The following is a 20,548-nucleotide window of genomic DNA, read 5'->3' as shown; positions in this document are numbered from 1 at the left end:
CCACATCTTCAGTTTCTTCAGTCATAGGCACTTCAATATTCTCTTGAATACTATGTGAATAGCAGTAATAAAATGTCATTTCCCATTTGCTAAGCGTTTAGTCTCCATGGACTAAAGACTTTTAAATCTATTAACTTAGTTTTTTCAACCTGTTTTTAAGGTTGATGTTGTTTTCCATATTATAATGATGAGGGAACTGAAGCTCAGAAATGCTAAGCACCAGCTAAGATTATGCAGTATGTTGTGGCAAAGTAGAGATGAAAACCACCCTCTGTGTAATTACAAGATTTGCCTTAACCATTTTGTTATTCTGCCCTTGTTTGTCTCTGAAAAACTCTTCCTTGTTTCTAATCTCATCAAAGACAAACTTCCTGAAAGACCTGTATTCACTTGCTATCTCCACGTCACTTCTCACACCTCAACCCACTGCAGCTTGGCCACGCTCCACCACATCACTGAAACTGGTCTGGGCAACATCATCAATTACCTTCTCATTTCTAAAGCCCAAGCATCTTGAGTCCCTTTTATGACTTGATTTGTAAAACAGCCTTGGACCCTGTTGGCAGCTCTCTCCTTGAAACATTCTCTTCCATGGACTTTCATAAAACACACACTTTGCCAGTTTTTCTCCTACTTAATCTTTAGGGTTGCAAGTTGCTTCTTTTTTTCTCCATTCTTTAGGTGTTGAAATTCCTCTGATCTTTATTATAAATAAAAATACTTTTATTACAAATATTGTCCTGTGGACCTCACCCACTCCCATGACTTTACTTACATTTGCTAATAAACCTGACATTTTTACAGTATTTGGAGCCCAGGGTTCTAGCCTGACCTTCAGACCTGACGTTACATGTCCCACAGGCATGGGAGTGAAATAGTGACATCCTGAGAGCATCCCTTCTAGACTCAGACCCCTGGGCTTGAATCCTGCCATCACCACCTTGAATCGTATACCTCTGGGCATTCATCTGCCTGGGCCTCTGTTGCCTCACCTCACCTGCACTTAGTGAGTATACACACCGACACACACACACATATATAACTTTTCCCTTTTTAACAAAAAACAGGTCTTACACAAATACAGATGCAACTAAACCATTGCAGGTTATTTTTCATAATTATTATGTAGGCCACCTGCCACTCCATTAAACAAGAAAATGATGTTATCTTCTTTATTTTAACATTCTAGTACCCTATATATTACGGATAAAAAGCTGAGAGGGGAGGGAGAGGAGTAAAGGGAGGGGGAGAAGGATGATGATTGAAATTTAAAAAGGAAAAACCCCTGAATTTTCAAATTATTATTCATGAATGGTATCATTCAAGGTATCGAGTATAAGTGACCCACTAAAAGGGACTCGTTGCATTCAGGCAGATTAGTACTCGGTGAGCAATAATCAAGGGCAGTGTTTCTCAGATCTGGTGGTCACCGGAGTCACTGCAGAAAATTTATAATTTATGTATGTGGATTTCTCCCCAGATGCACTGAATCAGAATCTCCGGAGAGAGGAGCCAAGAATATGTATATTTTAAAGCTCTCAGCTGATTCTGATGATCAATCTTATTTGGAAACTGCTGATGATCAGGGTTTTAACCTCTAATATAATAAAATAGTCATTGTCTTCTTTAGAACAAATGAAAACTATTTTTAGTGCTGTCTGATACTTCATGTTTCAATTCTGGATCATTTGAGAGAGAGGACTCAAAGGACTCACCACTAGTGTCATTGACCTAGAAAAAGACTACATTTATTAATTTCCTTTGTGGCAAAGTGTGACCATGGGGCTCAGTTCTGCCAATGGGATGAGAGTGGAAATGAGGTATGCAAATTAGGGCCTTACCTTTCAAGCAGTGGTTTCTAATGTTGTTTTGTTTGTTTGTGTTTGTTTTTGTTTTTTTAATTTTATTGGGGAACAGCCATGGTCATTGGCCACACATTGCTTTCATGCTACAATGGCATAGCTGACTCTTTCAGGGAGGGCGCAGCCCATAGTGGCCCATGCAGGGATCGAACTGGCAACCTTAGTGTAATCAGCACCACACTCCAATCAGCTGAGCTAACCAGTTACCCCTCTAATGGTTTTTGTTTCATAAATCCTTTTGGCATCCTGGAGAAGCCTAAGGACTCCTTCTTAAAATAATATTTTTATATGCATAAAGGAAAGTACTTAGAATTACAAAAGAGACCAATTATGTGACATACTGTTATCGAAATAATAAATTTGTGATACAGTGATATAGATGTTTATCAACACATTCAACAGCAAGGTTTACCAGCAGGTTAATGGCAGAATTATGAGCAGTAGGGTAACTGGGGGTGAAGGTGAGAGAGATATTTCAGGGTGAGTAATGTTTAGACTGAGAACCTTTAGGTTTCTCTGGCTTCTTAGATTGAATGGACTGTATTCTTATGTTTTCTAGACCCCAGAAACTTCTAACTTTGTTCCCATTTTACCCAAAGTTCTGATCCTCAACAGCTACTTAGAGGAGAAAAACAAAATGGATATGGCTTTTCAATGAATTAGGAAAGTATAGGGCAGGCTCAAGAATGTTTTTAACTGAAAGCAGGGCCTTTTAGACTATTCTGACTCTGGTTTACTGGATTTTGTTAACCTGGCTGAAAGAAGCGATGTCTCCTTCATCGGGCTCCTCAGTACCTAGTTTGCTCATCCATCTATCCATCCACTCAACAAACCTTTGTGGAGCATCTGCTATACTCCAAACACGGTGCTGGCTGTCTAATGAATGTCGGTGACTCACGAACTTGCCAGATGTTGAGTAGTGATTATGACCTGTAGTGACAGGCAAATGGCATCTCAACCGTAGGTCGAACCACATCTGCTTGCCCAGTTAGAACAAGTTAGAAATTAGGTTTACAAAGAACTGTAAAGGCATATTGAGGAACTGGTTAGTTTTTTGCCCCCTATTTCAAGTTTGTCCTATAACGGCCTGATTTTTAATGAGAGTATTTAGGTCTCTCACTGAGGACACTGCCAGCCTGTGATAGATCAGTTCAAGGAGAGCAGACAGTCATTCCTAGTATCCCAGAATGAAAAATTGTCTGTGACCCTAATAATTCAAACTGGCCATCTACATGGTTCAAGGTCATTGGGAAATCTGTTGTATCCTAGACTTCCATTTATTTATGTCTGACTTAGCCTGATCTTTTAAAAACTGCATGACACTTGTTATATTTAATGGGTTACTTAACTTGCAGTGAAGTAGAAATTAATCCTTTTTTTTTTTAAATAAGCATTTGAACCAGGTTGAATCAAAACCTGTTTTTAAATTTAAATTAGTAAATGGGAAAATAAATCTCTTCTGAAATGAAAAACAAAAATCAGTATGAAAGTAAATCTTTCCTGGGAGAATCTACAATATGTCAGTTTAGTTGGTTCTTTCTTTTCAGGCTAGTCGTTGGACATTCTCTCAGGTTATCTGCATACACTGTCTTTGTGTGGATCAAATCAAATGGTGTATGAGACAGGCCTTGTAAGTTCTACCAGCGTCCTATGCAAAAATAAGGTATTGGGAGTCATTTCCTCCAAAAGGTGTGAGTTGGTTTTCCCCATTCAGTTGTTTTTTTGGGTTTTTTAAAAGATTTTTATTGGGGAATTGGGGGATGGGAACAGCACTGGGGAATTTGGGGAAGGGGAACAGAAAAGTTGCTGTCGTTTTGTTCTTCAGTCTAGTTGTGGAGGACGTTGCTTTACTGGCCCAAGTTGGCACCATCATTGAGCTCTTCCCGGGTGAGGCAGATCAGTCGCCAGCTTTTGGACGGCCGCTCACAGCGGCTGCTGGCTACATACGGTAGCCCATGGCAACCCACTGCAGCAGGGGTTGCAGCCTACGCCGTCGCCAGCGACTCACGGCAGCCCAGCTCCAGGTTGAGCTGTTGTTCAGCATCTCAGCTGTGGAGGGCAGTGTCACTGGCCCTCATATGTGGGATCCGAACCGGGGCCCTCTGGCGTCCCAAGCCAGCTCTTAACCAACGCGCCACTCGGCCGCCCCCCCCCCATTCAGTTTTTATGAATCTGTTTATCTTTTCGTTTTGCCCTGTTTGTTCTTTTTCTTATTGATGTGTGACTGTAACCCATTTATTAGAGAGGACTTTGATATCCTTGTGTGGCTGTAAACCATTGATTGGAGAAGACTTTGAACCCTTATCTCAGTTATATCACTTATTTTTCTTGGCTTCACCAGAGCCAAAGACTTCCAGATTTTCCTGTTCAGTGGCTTACTGGATTTTTGTTATCAGTTACTCGCATCCCCAAAGAGAAAGGGCTTAAATAGAAGATAATTTCATATTAGGAGATAACCATAACTGGCATAGAAATGAATAGGTAAGATAGATGAGAGTTGTATGGCTGCTTCTGTACCTGCCTGTTACCGCCATATTATCCTTGGTATTTACAGAGCTATCTCTATAACTAAGTGAATGGAAAATGGCAAATGTGTTTATTCACCATTCTGCGTTCTCTTAAATAAGGGGTTCAAATAATGAAATGGTAGAATGTGACACAGTTGGGAGTGTGTTGGATGGCAAAAATTGCTTTACATTGGCAATCGCTGTGCTAATTGTAATAGTAATAGTGATAATTTAAAAACAACTACTATCATTTTTGAGCACTTGCCATGTGCTAGGCATTTTTTTTTAAAGATTATATTGGGGAATTGGGGGAGGGGAACAGTGCTGGGGAATCAGGGAAGGGGAACAGACAAGTTGCTGTCCTTTTGTTCTTCAGTCTAGTTGTGGAGGACGTCGCTTCACTGGCCCATGTTGGTATTATCACTGTGCTCTTCCCAGCTGAGGCAGATCCGTCACCAGCCATTGGACAGCCACTCATGGTGGCTCACCGCAGCTCATGAAAGCGCACGCCAGCTGCTGGCCAGCCCCACTGCAGCCTACGCCATCGCCAGCGACTCACGGCAGCCCAGCTCCAGGTCAAGCTGTTGTTCACCATCTTAGCTGTAGAGGGTGCAGCATCACTGGCCCTAATGTGGATCCAAACTGGGCCATGCTGCTCAGAGCTGGTGTCCCAAGCCAATTCCTAACCAACGCGCCACTCTGCTGGCCGTAGGCATTTTTATTCTGTTATTCACAACAGCAATGGAAGGTAGATGCTATAATTCACTTTTCAAGGCTGAAATATATAATATCATAGTAAGCATTTAATATGGATATAATTCGAGTGGATTAGTTCTTTGCATCAAGATTTTGATAGCTCCTTGTATTCCTTACCCGTTTGCCAGGCAGCTCTAAACTGTCTTAGGAGTCCTGTGAGACAGCCTGGTGGCCAGCATCTCTATATAGGCAGGGCTTGAGACTGATCCCATTTTCTTTGCCTAGCACCTAGCTTATTTTTAGAATGCAATACGTGGTAATAAAAATAAAAAATTGAGGGCCGGCCAAGTGGTGCGTTGGTTAAGAGCTGGCTTAAGACACCAGCTCTGAGCAGCAGGGCCCCAGTTTGGATCCCACATGGGGGCCAGTGACATTGCCCTCTACAACTAAGATGGTGAACAACAGGTCGACCTGGAGCTGGGCTGCCGTGAGTCACCAGCGATGGTGTAGGCTGCAGCTCCTACTGCAGTGGGCTGCCGTAAGCTACCGTGTGTGGCTGGCAGCCAGCGTGAGTGGCTGGCAGCCGGTGTGAGCTGCCAAGAGCTGCTGTGAGCGACTGTCCAGAGGCCGGTGACAGATCTGCCTCAGCCGGGAAGAGTGCAATGATAATACCAACATGGGCCAGTGAAGCAACGTCCTCCACAACTAGACTGAAGAACAAAAGGACAGCAACTTGTCTGTTCCCCTCCCCCAATTCCCAAATTTAAAAATCTAAAATAAATAAATAAAATAGTGAACAACAGTACAGCCAAAGCAAAACAAATCACTAGGATGGGGGTCACACCAGAGCTTCTCTTATAGGGTGTCTGAGGTATGTCCTTGCCAGGCAATGAGAGATAAAATAAAATTACTCCAATTTTAGCTTTCTTTTGATTAAAAAATCCTGCAAGCTTTCAACAGAGTAGGCCAGCAGCTTCTCTTCATGAGTAAGTCAGAGAATAAAGCAGGCGCAGCTGGACTCTCCACTGACTGCTTTGCTCATCCTGGCATGTTGGCTGTGACACATGCTGAGCTTGTTCTCTCCACTCTACCTCCAGAAACATGGGCATCCTCCAGCTGTGTCCACAGTCCTCAGGTAGCATTAATCAACACCCCTCGGCTTCCAGAGCAACTTAGGATTTGTTGGCCCATGGGAGGAAGTCAGGGAGTCGCTGAAAGAAATCCCTGGTGGCACCCACACAAGGCTCATGGCATCTGCTGCAGTATATTTTCACATCCCATGTTCTGTTCTTCTGTCTCATAGCTCCACGGATGTGATACTGCTCAGGTCCCAGAATTTCCCAGATATAGGAACACAGGTTAATGCTCAACTAGTTCACAAAAGACTCCATGTGAAAACAAAATACTAGGGTATTTAACTGACAATGAGAAATGTAACCGTCCCCTAGACATCTCTGCTAGTGAAATCTCTATGAGAAGCTTAATGTTGACCTGAGAGTTGCTTGGCAAGCGTGAAAGCCTGGCAGGGGAGTTACCAGAATGAGTTGAATATTTAAAGGCCCCAGGTTATGTTATCCTGGGTCTACACCTCTTGCTGCCACCAAGATGGGCAAGGCAAATTCTTGAGCCAGAGCATTTTCTCCGCTGTGAATCTCCTGCCCTATAGATGACTTGTCGCTACTGGAAACCGTTGGATGACACTAGAAACATTTCCTCTGGCCCCTGGCACCTCCCCCCAGCACCCTTCAGTAGGCAGGCACTAAGAGAAGATAGTTAACCAGCAAACCCTTATAGCACAGAGACACAGAATGCCCTTATTCTAATTCTGCATTCACATTAGAAGTGACCATCTTTCTGAAATAAAATGCCAAGTAGTTTTTTTTTTATTCATCTAGTGAGAGAATAAAGGTGGTAGGTTAAAGTAAGCCAAAACAAAACGCAAACAAAAACAGGAGGGAGTGGGTGGGGGGTTGCAAATCCCATAGAAATCTCTTTCAGTGTCATTTAATTGCTTATTTACATAAAGAAGACTTGGTTTGTTTGTTTGTTTGTTTGTTTGTTTGTTTGTTTGTTTGTTTGTTTGTTTGTTTAAATAGATACTCCCAGGAGGTTTAAATCTGTCTAATTTTCATTTGAATAATGAATAATTTTTTGGTGAGGTCTAGTGCTTGATTTATAGAAAAGGATGATTAATAACTTTACATAAGAAAAAACAGACCTACAGAGCTAAAGACACATGTTGGTTACAGGCAGAGGCAAGTCTACATTGTTTTTCTTAAATCTCAGTCCAGAGTTTTTTGCACAATTAAGTACAGCTTATTTTTCTCCTATCACATCCAGTTGTTATGCACCAAATAAAGAAGAAAATGTGGGTTTGAGTGAAAGGGAAGGGGGAGGAGTGCTTTTTTGAGAATGAGACGTTGATAGGGGCAAGTGGACCTAAGTGGAGCCCTAATGGACGGTCATAGGGTGCAGAGAGGACCATGATAGACATCTCCATTTCTGGAATTTTTCTAGAACTGGTCGGCAGCTCTCATCCAAAGGTTTTGGTAGATTTTGTTCTATTATTTCATCTACATCAGCTTTGTAAAACACAAAACACTCATCATCAAGTGCATGAGGAAAAAGCAGAGCCATGGAAGAGGATGACCCAGGGATTCGGGTTAATGGGCACTTAGGAAAATGTACTGTAGAAGAAAGAAACGTTCAAACCTGTAGAGAAGTTTTATGAGTTTATTTGAACCAAACTGATAACAGTTGCCAGGAAGCAAAATCTCAACAGATTGAGAAAATGCCCTGGAGAATGGCTGTTTTACAGTTTATTTTATACATTAGAATCAAAGGAGGAGATGTAAGGGGAGCAGGAGTTACAGGAAATCCATTGGTGGTGGATTAAGAGGGTGGGAGAAAGCAAAGTGGGGAAATCCTGGGATTGGATAAAAAGTAAAATGGAGAGACACATGCTTCTTTTACATTGGTAGGCACAGGATAGTTAAGGATTGACAGTACAGCACATAGAGATGTTATTTGGGGAACAAGATAACAATGAGGGGTTCTGTGATCTCAAACTCTGGTGCTGTGGATGTGCCCTCAGGGGTCTGAAAAAGGAGATTACTCTGACATTTCAAAGGTATGTTATCTTAGATGCAGAAAGACAAAAGACAGAGTCACTTATGGTAAAGATTGACCTTTGTCAAGGAGACTACAGGCCTAGGACGTGACTACCTACCATGACTTGCTTTCAGTTGAAATTTTTATGTTCAGACCATCCTGTGTGGTTACTTTTAGTCTCTGAGTTTATAGGGTCCACCATGCAAGCCTCCCTGAGCTTGTCAGGTTTAGTGTGTGACCCCTTTTTCATCCACAGTAGCAATCTCATTTTGTTTCATTCTACATTTATTGAGCACCTGTGCTGAGATATGCACTGGCCCTAACCCAAAGGATACAATGATTAGTAGAACATGATCCCTTCCCCCCAAGAAGCCACAGTCCAATAGAGGAGACCTTCACTTAAGCAATTTATAGTACTTCCTATTATAACCAATGATAATAGGCACAGTGATAATATATAGAGAAACATAATTCTATTGAGAGTGGTCAAGAAACGCTTTCCAGATAAGGTGATTGATGAACTGGACTTTGAGCAAGGAATAGGACCATATAAATTAAAGAGAGAAAGAGAGAGAGAGAGAGAGAGAGAAAGAGAAGGAGAGGGAGAAAGTGCTGAGTCATCCAAACTTACCACCATATAACACAGGCTGTTGCTGGTAACGGTCTTATCTGGCTAAGTGGTTTTCTAAAATTGTCTCCACACTTTGAGTCTAAACTCCTTATCCTGGCATTTTTGAGCCTCCATTCATTCCCTAATTCATCATCATTTATTGAGCATCTACTACATACTAGAGAGAAAAGAGAAGTTAGAGGAAATATTTGTCCTGGAAGAACTCACAATATACTACAGTGAGTCTCAATCCTGGCTGCAGCTGAGAATCATGGGAGAGCTTTTAAAGTATGTGAGTGCCCAAGCTCCACTTCCAAGTGTACAGCTAATGTTGAAAACCACTGGTATAGTGAGACAAACATATATGAGCTGGTGATTAGGTGTAGTTTTATATGATGAAGGTCCCTAAGGGGCTATGGGATTAACAAGGTAGGCACCCAATCCAGCCTGAGGCTGGAGGAGGCCTCGTCCATGGCTTTACTGTGAAAAAGGACCTTGTTTGAGCTCAGTTGTGAAGGATCAGTAGAGTTAAATTAGGCAGAGGGTGTGGGGAAAATGTTCCGGGCATATTCCCATCCCCACTCATGACCACGGCCTTAAGCTATAACCCCATCCCACCACACCCCTGTCTTCCTGAGCCCAGTGCTGGATGGAGTCTAGCCACCTACTTGCCGTTCCTAACCATGCCATGCATTTCCCCTTTACTGCAATGTCACTCCTCTATTACTCCATAAAAAGCTTATTTATCCTTCAAGGTGTAGCTCTAGTTGTATCCCTGAACCAGAAAACTATAACCCCTGAGCCAAATCCCACCCACCACCTGTTTTTGTACATAAAGTTTTATTGAAACAGCCATGCTCATTTATTTAAGTATTGTCTATGCCTTCTTTCATGTTACAAAGGTGAATAAGGTAGAATTAGGTAGAGATGGTGTGGCCTCCAAAGCTGTGTGTCCTTGAGATAATTGCTGTATAACTCTCCCATGCTTCAATTTCCTTATGAGTAACATGGCGATAATGATAAAAGCTGCAACGTGGTTTTATAATGATTAAATGAGATGCTGCATATTTGGCGGATGCTGTGATATGCTACCCTGATCCCTCTTCAGAATGAGGGATTTATTTCCCCAGTTGTCAAAACATAGCACTCAGCTATCTGTCTTTGGCTGTGTTAGAAGAAAACGTCACCTCGGGTTTTAACTGTTTTCTGGAGTAGCCCTCATCTAATGACTTCTTATTCTTGGAGGTCTAAAGACCTGGTCTGTCTGAGGAGCCATCTCAGCACCAGAGCTCCCCATGGACCATGGAAATTCAGCCTTTTTCCTATGCGTAATTCTGCTTCCTTCTACAGGTGTTGATCCCAAGGGCACTCCTCAGGGTCTGCACCTGGTGACCCCGGCCCGTGACAGAAGTACCAGGACTGATCCACAAGCACAGACACTGAGATGGGACTTTGGAGTGGATCTCCATCCTCTGGCTGCCAATGAAAATGCTGTCACTGGTAGGTGGAACGCACATAACCCCAGAAGCTTTACAATTGTTAAGACTTCCCCCAGCTGTGACCTGGGATAAACTGTATACCTACAGGAGGGGATGTACTGGCTGGTGCGAGGTATCAGGCGTTTGAGAAGTAAGAGGCAGATAGTAATCCTAAGGACTGGGAATTGGCTGGCTGCTGTTAAGCGCCACTGATGCTTGGGAAAAGGTAGCAGAAAGCTGAGATTGATTAATCAGCAAATAAATGCTATGTGTGAAGGCCAGAGGGCCTGCCTGGAAACATACAAAGAGGCTCTCATGTCTTAAATTTGGAGGGGAAGGGGTTCAAATGTGAGGACCAAGGCCAGGATTTAACTGTAAGAGTAGCTGAGATAGGCCTGCTATGCTATGAGCTCCTGACACAAGGTCTGGAGACATCTGTGTTGATGTTCCCCCAAGAATCTTAAATCTCCAGATTACCCTGAACCCTCTGAGCCTGCACAAATGACCCATTACTCCTCTCTAGTAAGGGCTACATAAACGTGTGCACGCGCGCGCGCGCACACACACACACACACACACACACACACACACACACACACACACACCTCATACTTGAATTTAATGCAGAGGCCTCTCCCCTGCCAGACATTATGCACTTTCCTTGGGATTTCCCCCATCTCCCATCCCAACCACCAGGTCAATGACTGGGGTTAAGTCACAAAATAACCCTGCCGAGGACCTGCTGGGCCTGCTAAGGAACGAAGAGAACTGTACCTCCTCTAGTCCAATTTCAAGACTAGCCCACTAGGGGAATATGCATGGGGCTCGATTCTGAGGGTGCCCGACCAAGGTGGGTGGAAGATAAATTTGCAGGCAAGGGAGTTTCCCAATATGCTAGCCCTCTCCCACAATACAGGATGCAACCATGTCCTGGCAAGGACCCAAGAGAAGGTGTGAGCACGTGGTGGGATGACTCCTAGAGTCATGGAAAAAACAGTGACTCCTATTAAGTGAGGTAAGAATGACAGAATTGCTGTGACAGCTTTACACAACAGAGAGAGGAAAGAACATGTTTGGCACCTCTTTCCTCTTGTCCAATTTGATAGTAAATGACATGTGTCGCAATCTCAGTCTATTTATATTATTGCTGTATCATTCTGAAGATCTCCAAATCAACCAAGAGGAGGCAGATTAGTGTCAATAATACCTCCTCTAGAATGTTCCATAGGGACCCACTAGTCCAGACAGACCAAGAGACTTCCCAGGCCATTGATGGTTCTCCTGGACCTGCGTAGCTACAGTTCCTGGAGTCCCCTCATCTCCCTCCACCCATCCCCAGCCAGAATAGTACAGTACCTGACTTCATCTAGATTTGTGGCTCTGGCTTACATGATCCATTGTGTAGGGCAGCCCTGGACATTTGTACCTGACTAGAAGATGGGGCCCATCACGTCCAAGGACAAAGTGTAACCAAGGAAGAAAAGGAGGCAGCTGCATGATAATCTATTTCAGGAGAACTATGCTTTTCTGATAACAAGAAGTAATTTTTGTTTAGGTAGCAATCTCTGAGTGGTTTCTTTTTTTTCTTTTTTGGCCTCAATCTATATTATCTATTGATTTGCAGGTTCCAGTATTTCAGCTATTTTACACAAATTCTCTTCTCTTTTAAAAATCAGCAATGTAAATATTTTGGAATCTGCTTGGACATCCCTTATGTACATGAATGTTGTTTTTTGGGAACGTGGAGCTGAGAATGTTTGCTTTTAGATTAGCCAGTGACTTTCACCCATGTGGAATTATTCCCTAGTCATTTGTTTTAAAACTCCATGACCTTCCATCATCCTAATTTACCATGTTCACTCTGGTTACAATTTAAGGAGAATTAGGAAAGTTCCCTCATTTCTTCTTATACTGGCTTCCTAGCATTATCATCCCAAACCATGCTGGAAATTCCACTACAATCAAACACTGCCATACCTTTATGATTGGGGGTCAAAGTGGTCACTCTGTATAATACTATGATGCTTTAATACAAGATTCAAGTCATAGCTGGGGGAGTCTCTTGTGAAGCTAGTCCCCAATCCCAATATGTTGGAGTCTGAGCAATCACCAGAGTGTGTTAGCATCAAGTTTAATTCAATATTTAGCATTCTGGCCCTGTGGGTGACACATTGAAGCCCCCCTATATTTCTCCTTTAGTACATAAGAACCAATCAGATTCTCTTTATTCCTTGTCTAAAGAGTGGAAATCATTGGTATAAAGTGAAGCAGGAAAACCATGAAAATAATAAATGGAGAGGAAAGGGAAGGGGCTGGGCAAATAGGGATAAACTCTCGTTTGGGGCTGAAAGAGTTTGCTCAAATAAGAGTCCAAATAGGGTGATGAAAAGAGCCTTGAGCTAATTGCTGGACACCTGGGGATCTTAGAGAACCAGTGCTGTGCTCTTAGACATGGCATTCAATGTTTGTTTATCTCAATTCCCTCATCTGTAAAACGCCAAGTGCCATGCTTGCCCTGCTCACCTCTGGCTGATTTTGAGGCCCACATTTATATTTCTGAAGACTCCGTAAAACATACTGTGCTCTAGGGATGCACTTGGTTTTTATTAGGGGCTTGTATGTGTGCATCAGTGCTGCTCAAAATCTGGGAAAGAAGTTGGGTCCAAAAGAACACATAGAACTGAATTCATATTTGTGGGCTATGTCAAGAGTAGAGGAGCTTCCGCTTGACAATTTTGCCTGGCAGCTATGATTAAAGAGCTGAGGACATCCCCGCTGACAGACTCCTTTGGGGGAGCTGTGCTACTAGGAAAGAAGGTGGTCGCCCAGATCACCTGTGCCTGTGATGTGCCTTAACGTGGGTTTCTTGTTGGTACTTCCCTGTTGAGTGATACTTCCCTGAAACCACAAGATTCTACTGTTTGGGGAAGACAATGTCAGCTAAATAGAGAGTTTCTGCTCCACTTGTCTTAGTTTTAACATCAGTATTCACAATTAGCTAGTCATTGGCAAGATCGAACCATTTTTACATCCTTTTTAGAATACATACATTTTTACCTAAGAAAGAATTACTGTATGGTTCTGGACATCATAGTCTATTTTTCTTTTTTCTTTGAGTTTTCAATTTCAATCAACAAAAGTAACCACATGCTCAAATAATAAAAATAGCAGTAATATTTGAGTACCTTCTATATTCTAACTACTTTGCTAAGAATTGTATGTATATTATTTCACTGAAGTCTAATACTGAAACTGAGAGTGGGTATTTGTGTTTCTATTTTGAGAAAGTAAGATTTCAGATGAAGCCACAAACACAAACTTGCAGAGTCCTAAGTGGTAGGTCCTGGATTCAGAACCAGCTTTGTCTGATTTCAAACCTCAGGCCCTTAGTCACTTTGCTCTCATGTCTTCTGCCCTGAGGATGGTGTGCTGAGTACTGGGGTGGGAAGGATGAGTAAAGTAGTGCCCCTCCCCTCATCAAGCCCCACTTAATGTGTGGCTGAGCATTATAAAAGCTATTATTGAGAGGCTCACAAGACTGAAATGAAGATTACTATAACTTTTTCATAGAAACAATACATTTTTTACTATTTGAGGGGAAATGCCCCATTTTTAAGCCAGGAAAATGATAACACAATGTGTGGTAGATCTCAACGTCAGCCAGGCATCAGACAATTTTTATTTTATAAAACCTTTGAGAAGAGTTGTAGAAATATCATGTAAATGGCAGTGTAATATGGAGAATTTCAGAGCTGATTGAAGCCCTACATCAAAATGTATTGTCTAAGTATAGTCAAGGTCAAGCTGGAATGAGGCTCTAGAGCAGCGGTTCTCAACCTTCCTAACGCCGCGACCCCTTAATATAGTTCCTCATGTTGTGGTGACCCCCAACCATAAAATTATTTTCGTTGCTACTCTATAACTGTAATTTTGCTACTGTTATGAATCGTAATGTAAATATCTTTTTGTTTTCCAATGATCTTAGGTGACCCCTGTGAAAGGGTTGTTCTATCCCCAAAGGGGTCGCAACCCACAGGTTGAGAACCGTGGCTCTAGAGGCTCCGTCTTTGCCTGTGACCTATTCATCTCTTTTAACCATGCCTTAGCACATTGATTTGTTTACCACATAACAAATCTGTGACTTTGAGAAATAACTGACACATTGGATTACAAAATAACAAGGTGGTCATCATTAAGAATAATGTAAAGCTTTGCATTTAGGTTCAGGAAGTCAATTATATTTGTATAGGATTGATACTAATAACAGGCTACAAAATATTTAAAAATACAATATGTCTATATAACATGATACAGCTGCTAATGGATTAATAGAAGCTTTCTGTTCAGATTAGGGAAGATAAGTTTCAATGTATTCATCATTGGTTGTACTTTAAAAAAATATCACAACAGTTTCAGGTGTCTTCCTTTAAATGGGATATTAACCAGGCAGTGAGAGGCAACATTTTGGGAACCTACTATGAATTAGATTATGTGCTAGGTGTCATTCAAGTCTCACAACATCCCTGTGAAGCACTTTTAAAACAAATTGTAGCAACTGAACCTCAGAGAGGTTAATAAGCTGTTTGCAGCTTAAACTGAGATTTGATCTCAGATTGACGTAACTCCAAAGATCATATCCACACTATTACATCAGGTTCCCAGAGGGCATGAAAGGTAGATGTATTCTACCTGATGTAGGTAGAATAGAGGAGAAGTGAGTTAACATTGATAAGGCATCTGCTATTTTCTAGATGTTTTACATACATAGCCTCAATTAATACAGTAACTCAATGGAATAGGTATCATCACATCTGCATTTAATATAAGAAAACTGAAGTTTAAAGGGCTGAATAACTCACCTAAGACCACCTAATAAATGGTGGAATCAACATCAGGCTACTCATCTGTTTGATTCTATGACCATAGTTTGCTATTATTTCCCCAACTTCAGCTATCACGCATGGCACCCATATTGATTTTGCCTAGTCTGTATTGTAACTTAGTTTAAAAAAAATCTTACTTTTTAAAAGTTAAACTCAGTGATTTAACTAGAAAACTGTATACAAATCCATAAACGAGAAACCAACTATGCCAAATCTGTAAAAGAGAAACCAGCCCTCCTTGCCATAAACAGGAAGAAACCATAAACCATTATAAATGAAATAATGTTGCGAATTCTAGCTAGATACTGTTGCCTGCCGATGTTTCTAGCTCTGAGGTCTCCTCTCTCTTTGTTGAAAAATGAAATTAGCGAGGTTACCAAACCTTTTAGCACTAAACTGAGGTCTCCTTGACTTAAGAAAAATTGACAAATTCAAGTAGAAGTAATTTTCTCACTATAATTATACATAATTCAATGCTGCTTAATGCAGTGTCTGTGAGATAGCTGAAACCATCTTCTGAGCCATCTAAAACCATCTCACATTCCTACAGTTGCTCACATCCAATATTTTTTAATATACTCTTTCAACTGTCTTGAAGAATAGTGGGATGATGAATGTAATGCGGAAAAAAAATAAAACTTAGGACAATCACCACCATTTTCAAATCCTGGAGGGCTGACTTGTGGGAGATAGTACTGATTTCTTCTTTCTTGCTCAAGAAAGCCAAACTAGGACAAATTGTGTTACATTTTGAAATGCAACTTCCAGCTCAGTATAATATATAATGTAAACATTAAAACAAGGGAAGTAGCTGTGGCTCGAAGAGCTGAGTTCTCAGCCGAGGAAAATTGATAGCGGACTACAAGGTTGGTAGAAAAGAAATGATTTTATTGTTTGGGGGATTGGAGTCAAATTTAAGATCCTTAGGAACTTGAAGATCATTTTCAACTCCATCATTCTCCAAGACTCCGTGATGCTCCTAGTAGCTCAAAGATCACTGGTCATTTAAGATCCTATAGTTGAGGCTCTTACCCTAGACAAAGATTTTTCAACCACAACACTACTGACATATTAGATTGGATAATCATTTGTTGTGGACAGCTGTCCTGTGCATTGTGGGATGTTTAGCAGCATCCCTGGCCTCTACCCACTAGACGCTAGTAGCAATCCCCAACTATGACAAACCAAAAATGTCTCCAGACATTGACAAATGTCCCCTAGGGAACAGACCACTCTTGTCTGAGAATCAGACTGCTCCAGACTCATTTCTCTCCTTGCACATCTACTCTTCTGAGACAGGAATCAAGAAGTTTCTTTTTTATTTTATTCTGTTTGTTTTAGAGAAGTTTCTTAAATATTTACATATATCTCACATCCATTTACCATTGTACTTACTGCATCTAACAAACATCTACTGAGCATCTACAACATGTCAGACGCTGTGTTAAGCCCTGTGGCTCCAGTGGTAGAGGAGACAGACCCAGTCCTCACAGAGCTTCATGGGTTTGCAGGAGTGGAGAGGAGAAGAGACAGGCCTGTATATAGTTTATCATAGCTAGTTAACCTGTGTTCCTGTCTGTTTCCACCATTATCTTGTGAGCTTCTTAAGGGTGAGAACCATGTCTTTTTAATCTTTTGATTCCCAGGGTCTAGCAAAATGCCTGGAATATAGTAGATGCTCAATGTTTGCTGACTAAATGAATGAAAGGGTAAGGGATTGGGTTTGAGTGGGAAGTGGTTACCTACCCAGCATATTAAGCAACAACAATAACAAAATCAACTATATTTAATTGATTGGGGAAGGAGGAACATTTATATAGTTTTCATTAGATCTTAGGAAACATTAATATCACTGCATCTTTCCATGTATTTCATCATAGATTGTTTTTATGAGCATAGTCTAACTACGCTTGTAAACATAGCCTAACACACCCAGGGATATCTAAAATATGAAGAGGGCCTACTACCCCTCTTTCCAGCACTTTACCTTAAGGTTCACAGATAAAAATTTGACCAATAGAAATGATCACACCTGAAACTAATAAAAAAAAAAAGAAATGATCAAAGCAAAGCTTTTTGATGTGACTTTTGAACCAGGCATTTTGGTATATTTGGTTAAACTGTAGCTTTGCTGGATTTGATGAGAGAGAGAGAGAGAGAGAGAGAGAGAGAGAGAGAGAGAGAGAGAGAGAGCGCAATTGGGTACTGTAGACATTTATTGAATCTGTAACCAAGCTGTGACAGAAGCCACTGTGACCTTGGATTTTTCTGGTTATGTGAGGCAATATATTTTCTTTTAGCTTAAGGAGTTTGGGCTGGTTTTCTGCCACTTTCAACTTATAGTTTTTACTTACACATGCCCCAAACTCAAATTACATTTTCTTCATTTCACAGCATATTATAGTATAATGTACACTATGGCAATTTTAATGCTGGGGGAAGGGATGGGTAAGTCTGAACTGGTGTTTTGGTGTATATAATATAATATTAATTCATCTACTATTTACTGAGTCCCTGTTATGTGCCATTACACCAAGAATTCTGAAAACACAAACCAAATTTATAAAAGCAACAACAAAAATTGCTTCTCTTAGATATTTTTTTTTCTCCCATTTGGCCTAGATTTCTGTCACAAATATAATTAATGTCTTTTGCTTTTCATATGAAAGAGTCTTCATAAATGGTAAGTTCCTTTATATATATACAATATTAAAAACCATCCCTTTAGAAATCTGCAGAGAGGAAGGAATTTTTGACATTCATTTATACTTTCCCCAAGAAGTTTAATTTTACATATTCAAATAAGACTATAAGAATTCCTCAGAACTCTTTTGTTTTCTCTAAAAACATCATTTTTTTTGTCATTTCACTTGATTTTCAGTTTAGTTTTTCATTTCCATATGAAGTATACACCTATCCAAAGGGCACTAATTGTGTAGCTTCTCTAAGGATGGTTATGCAATTGGCTTTCTGCTAGGGTAGAAGCCCAAATTTGGCACAGCTTCTCAGAACATGGACTCTACATGCATGCAACAGCTCTTAGTATATAGCCTATCACACCGTTACCTGAGCTGAGCATCTTCCCAACTTTGGAGCTGTAAGCTCAAGCCACCTGAGCTGGGCATGAACACCCTTGAGGAAAACCAACCCTTCCCCGTGGTCTCAAGAATTAGCACCTAAATAGGATTCATTTCATTCTCTAGGTCTCAGTTGTCAATGGGTATGTTGGATATATGTAAAGTAAACTGTTCTGGTTCAAGGCAGAAAAATTGACAATTAGTTCTCAAAAATGTGTGAAATTATGTCAATGATTCCCTGCTCTGCTTCGGTTTTTATCATCCTAGGGTCCCAGGTTATTTAGGAGGACTGTTCAACAAATTCAAAACTATGTTTCTTAAGCTATTTCTAACACTTGTCCAACATGAGATAGATTGCATGAACTAAGTAAATTGTTGGATCTGCTTTTGGTTTGAATTATGTTAACTCAACATGATAATACTAGACAGTTCATATTGATCTGAAGCTCTGATTGGTAGTTCATTTGGTCTTCAATGAGTGAAAATGGGAAAATAATGCATTCAACAACTTACATTGAGCATCTATCTTGTCTTCTATATAGATAAAATGCTTTAAAATTTAAGGGCTGAGCAGGAGAAATAAGAAAATGAGTTTCAAGGAGTAAAAAGTATGGAACCTCTTTGATATTAAACGTAGGATATCTTTATAACCCATGTTAGGGCAAGAATGTAGATAAAGTAACACCAGGTCAATAGTATTTGCTTTGAGCTTACAGTCATGGTGGGAAAGAGGCAAAAGCTAAGCTCTGCTAAGGTGCTGTGTAATTGTAAGGACCAGCCATGTGAGTAGGTGATGGAGACAGCTACCTACGTGGCACTGAAAGCTTTTCAGCCAGGAAAAAAAATCTTCCTGCACCGGCCTGGCATAAAACCTAGTTAAAGTTGAAATTCAGTCCTCTTGTTTTGAAGTTTTTCTTTCTTCATTAAAATTCAGGGAAAATATATGCCTTTTCCCAAATTTCTCCAAATTAAGTTGCTGTTCTACAAAGTAGAGGTAGCTTTTCTCAAGCTTACTTTTCCCTCTACAAACCTCTAGCCTATTATCTTTTATCTTTTCTATATTTAAACTTTTCTAAGAAAACCTCAAGTGTGCTAATGATGATGCTTGATCTGGGTTGTGAGCTATGAGTGTTTTTTTTAAATATTCAAATCTTTAAAAAATGAACACATATACAATTTTACAAAATAATAAGGTATCTACTTAAAAAGTCGACTTCTTTTAAACAATGTTAAAGAAGTCACATACCTCCGCATTGTTATCCATATGTGTCACTTTAGTCTTAAGTGCCTCTTATTATATTTCTATTACTTAAAATGTGATATGTAACATATATGATAATATGCTATTCTCCAAACATGCTAGGGAAATGTTATGCTAACACTTTGAAAACTATTAATTCCTACTCCCAGAGGTAATGGAGAGAAGGAAGACTAGTGTTAGCTGCATATGGGGAAGACAATTTCTGTTTTATACATTGTCATATCCACAGTGCTAGCATAGTGCCTGTCATAATGTAAATTTCCAATAGATATTGGTTGAGTGAACAAACAGAAGAAAATATATAGGGATTAGCACTACAGTCTCATCTCCCTGTTGCCATTAAATGCAAAGGTGAGATACTCACAGACATAACTACTGCTACACAGATGAAGTAATTTTGGAGGGAGGGCAAGGGTCCTCCTTTGATGGGTATGTAAACTTGTGTTCTCACTTAAGAACTGGAAAATTGAGATCACTATGATTTGCTATCCATCAAGGCTTCCTACTCAGAGGGACACAATTTTAAAAGGAATGCATTTATCCAATCTCAGATTTTCGGTGTGTCTTTTTTTTTTCCTTAAAGCATAACAAGCTTGTCAGAGTTTCCATGGTGAACATGGAGCACCATGGAAACTGATAGATTTAGCTACACGAAAAGAATAAATAAAATAGGCAGGCATTTATTTCACTGTGCAATGACAACCCCTCTCCTGGATGGGAGAGGAAAGTGGCTTCTCATTTAACCCTCCTGTCCTTCATTCCCAGTGCCTCATGAAAACATGAGTTAGTGTCGCTGGATTATTTTACTGACCTGTGCTGATTGGATTGTTTTTCTCCTCGAGGCCCTACTTGTCTTCTTACTTTGGTTTTACTTCAGAGTAAGTCTGTGTATCATTGAGAATTGTGGGGAAACCATGTACAATGTGAAAGTTGTAGATGACAGCCCACAAGGCAGTGACCAAGTGAGTCATGGAAAAGTTGAATGGAAAATTCTTCGCAGCCTACTGTGATGAAGCAGTGGGTGAGAATGACTGGAGTCAAGGCCTGGGTCCATCCTATACTA

General features: G+C 40.6%; 1 protein-coding gene across 1 annotated transcript in view; it reads left to right on the top strand.

The window, feature by feature from the left end:
* Positions 1-20,548, top strand: part of GDA (guanine deaminase) — a 227,440-nt gene that overhangs the window by 129,905 nt on the left and 76,987 nt on the right. The window contains exon 3 of the mRNA XM_019650670.1: positions 10,137-10,286. Within this exon, the coding sequence (XP_019506215.1) occupies positions 10,269-10,286 (18 nt within the window). The 5' untranslated portion in view covers positions 10,137-10,268. The remainder of the gene's footprint in view (positions 1-10,136; positions 10,287-20,548) is intronic.

Source organism: Hipposideros armiger, unplaced genomic scaffold (genome assembly GCF_001890085.2).
Source record: "Hipposideros armiger isolate ML-2016 unplaced genomic scaffold, ASM189008v1 scaffold_144, whole genome shotgun sequence".
Taxonomy (NCBI): domain Eukaryota; kingdom Metazoa; phylum Chordata; class Mammalia; order Chiroptera; family Hipposideridae; genus Hipposideros; species Hipposideros armiger.
The sequence above is the reverse complement of the archived record's forward strand: the minus strand, read 5'-3'. Positions and strand labels throughout refer to the sequence as shown.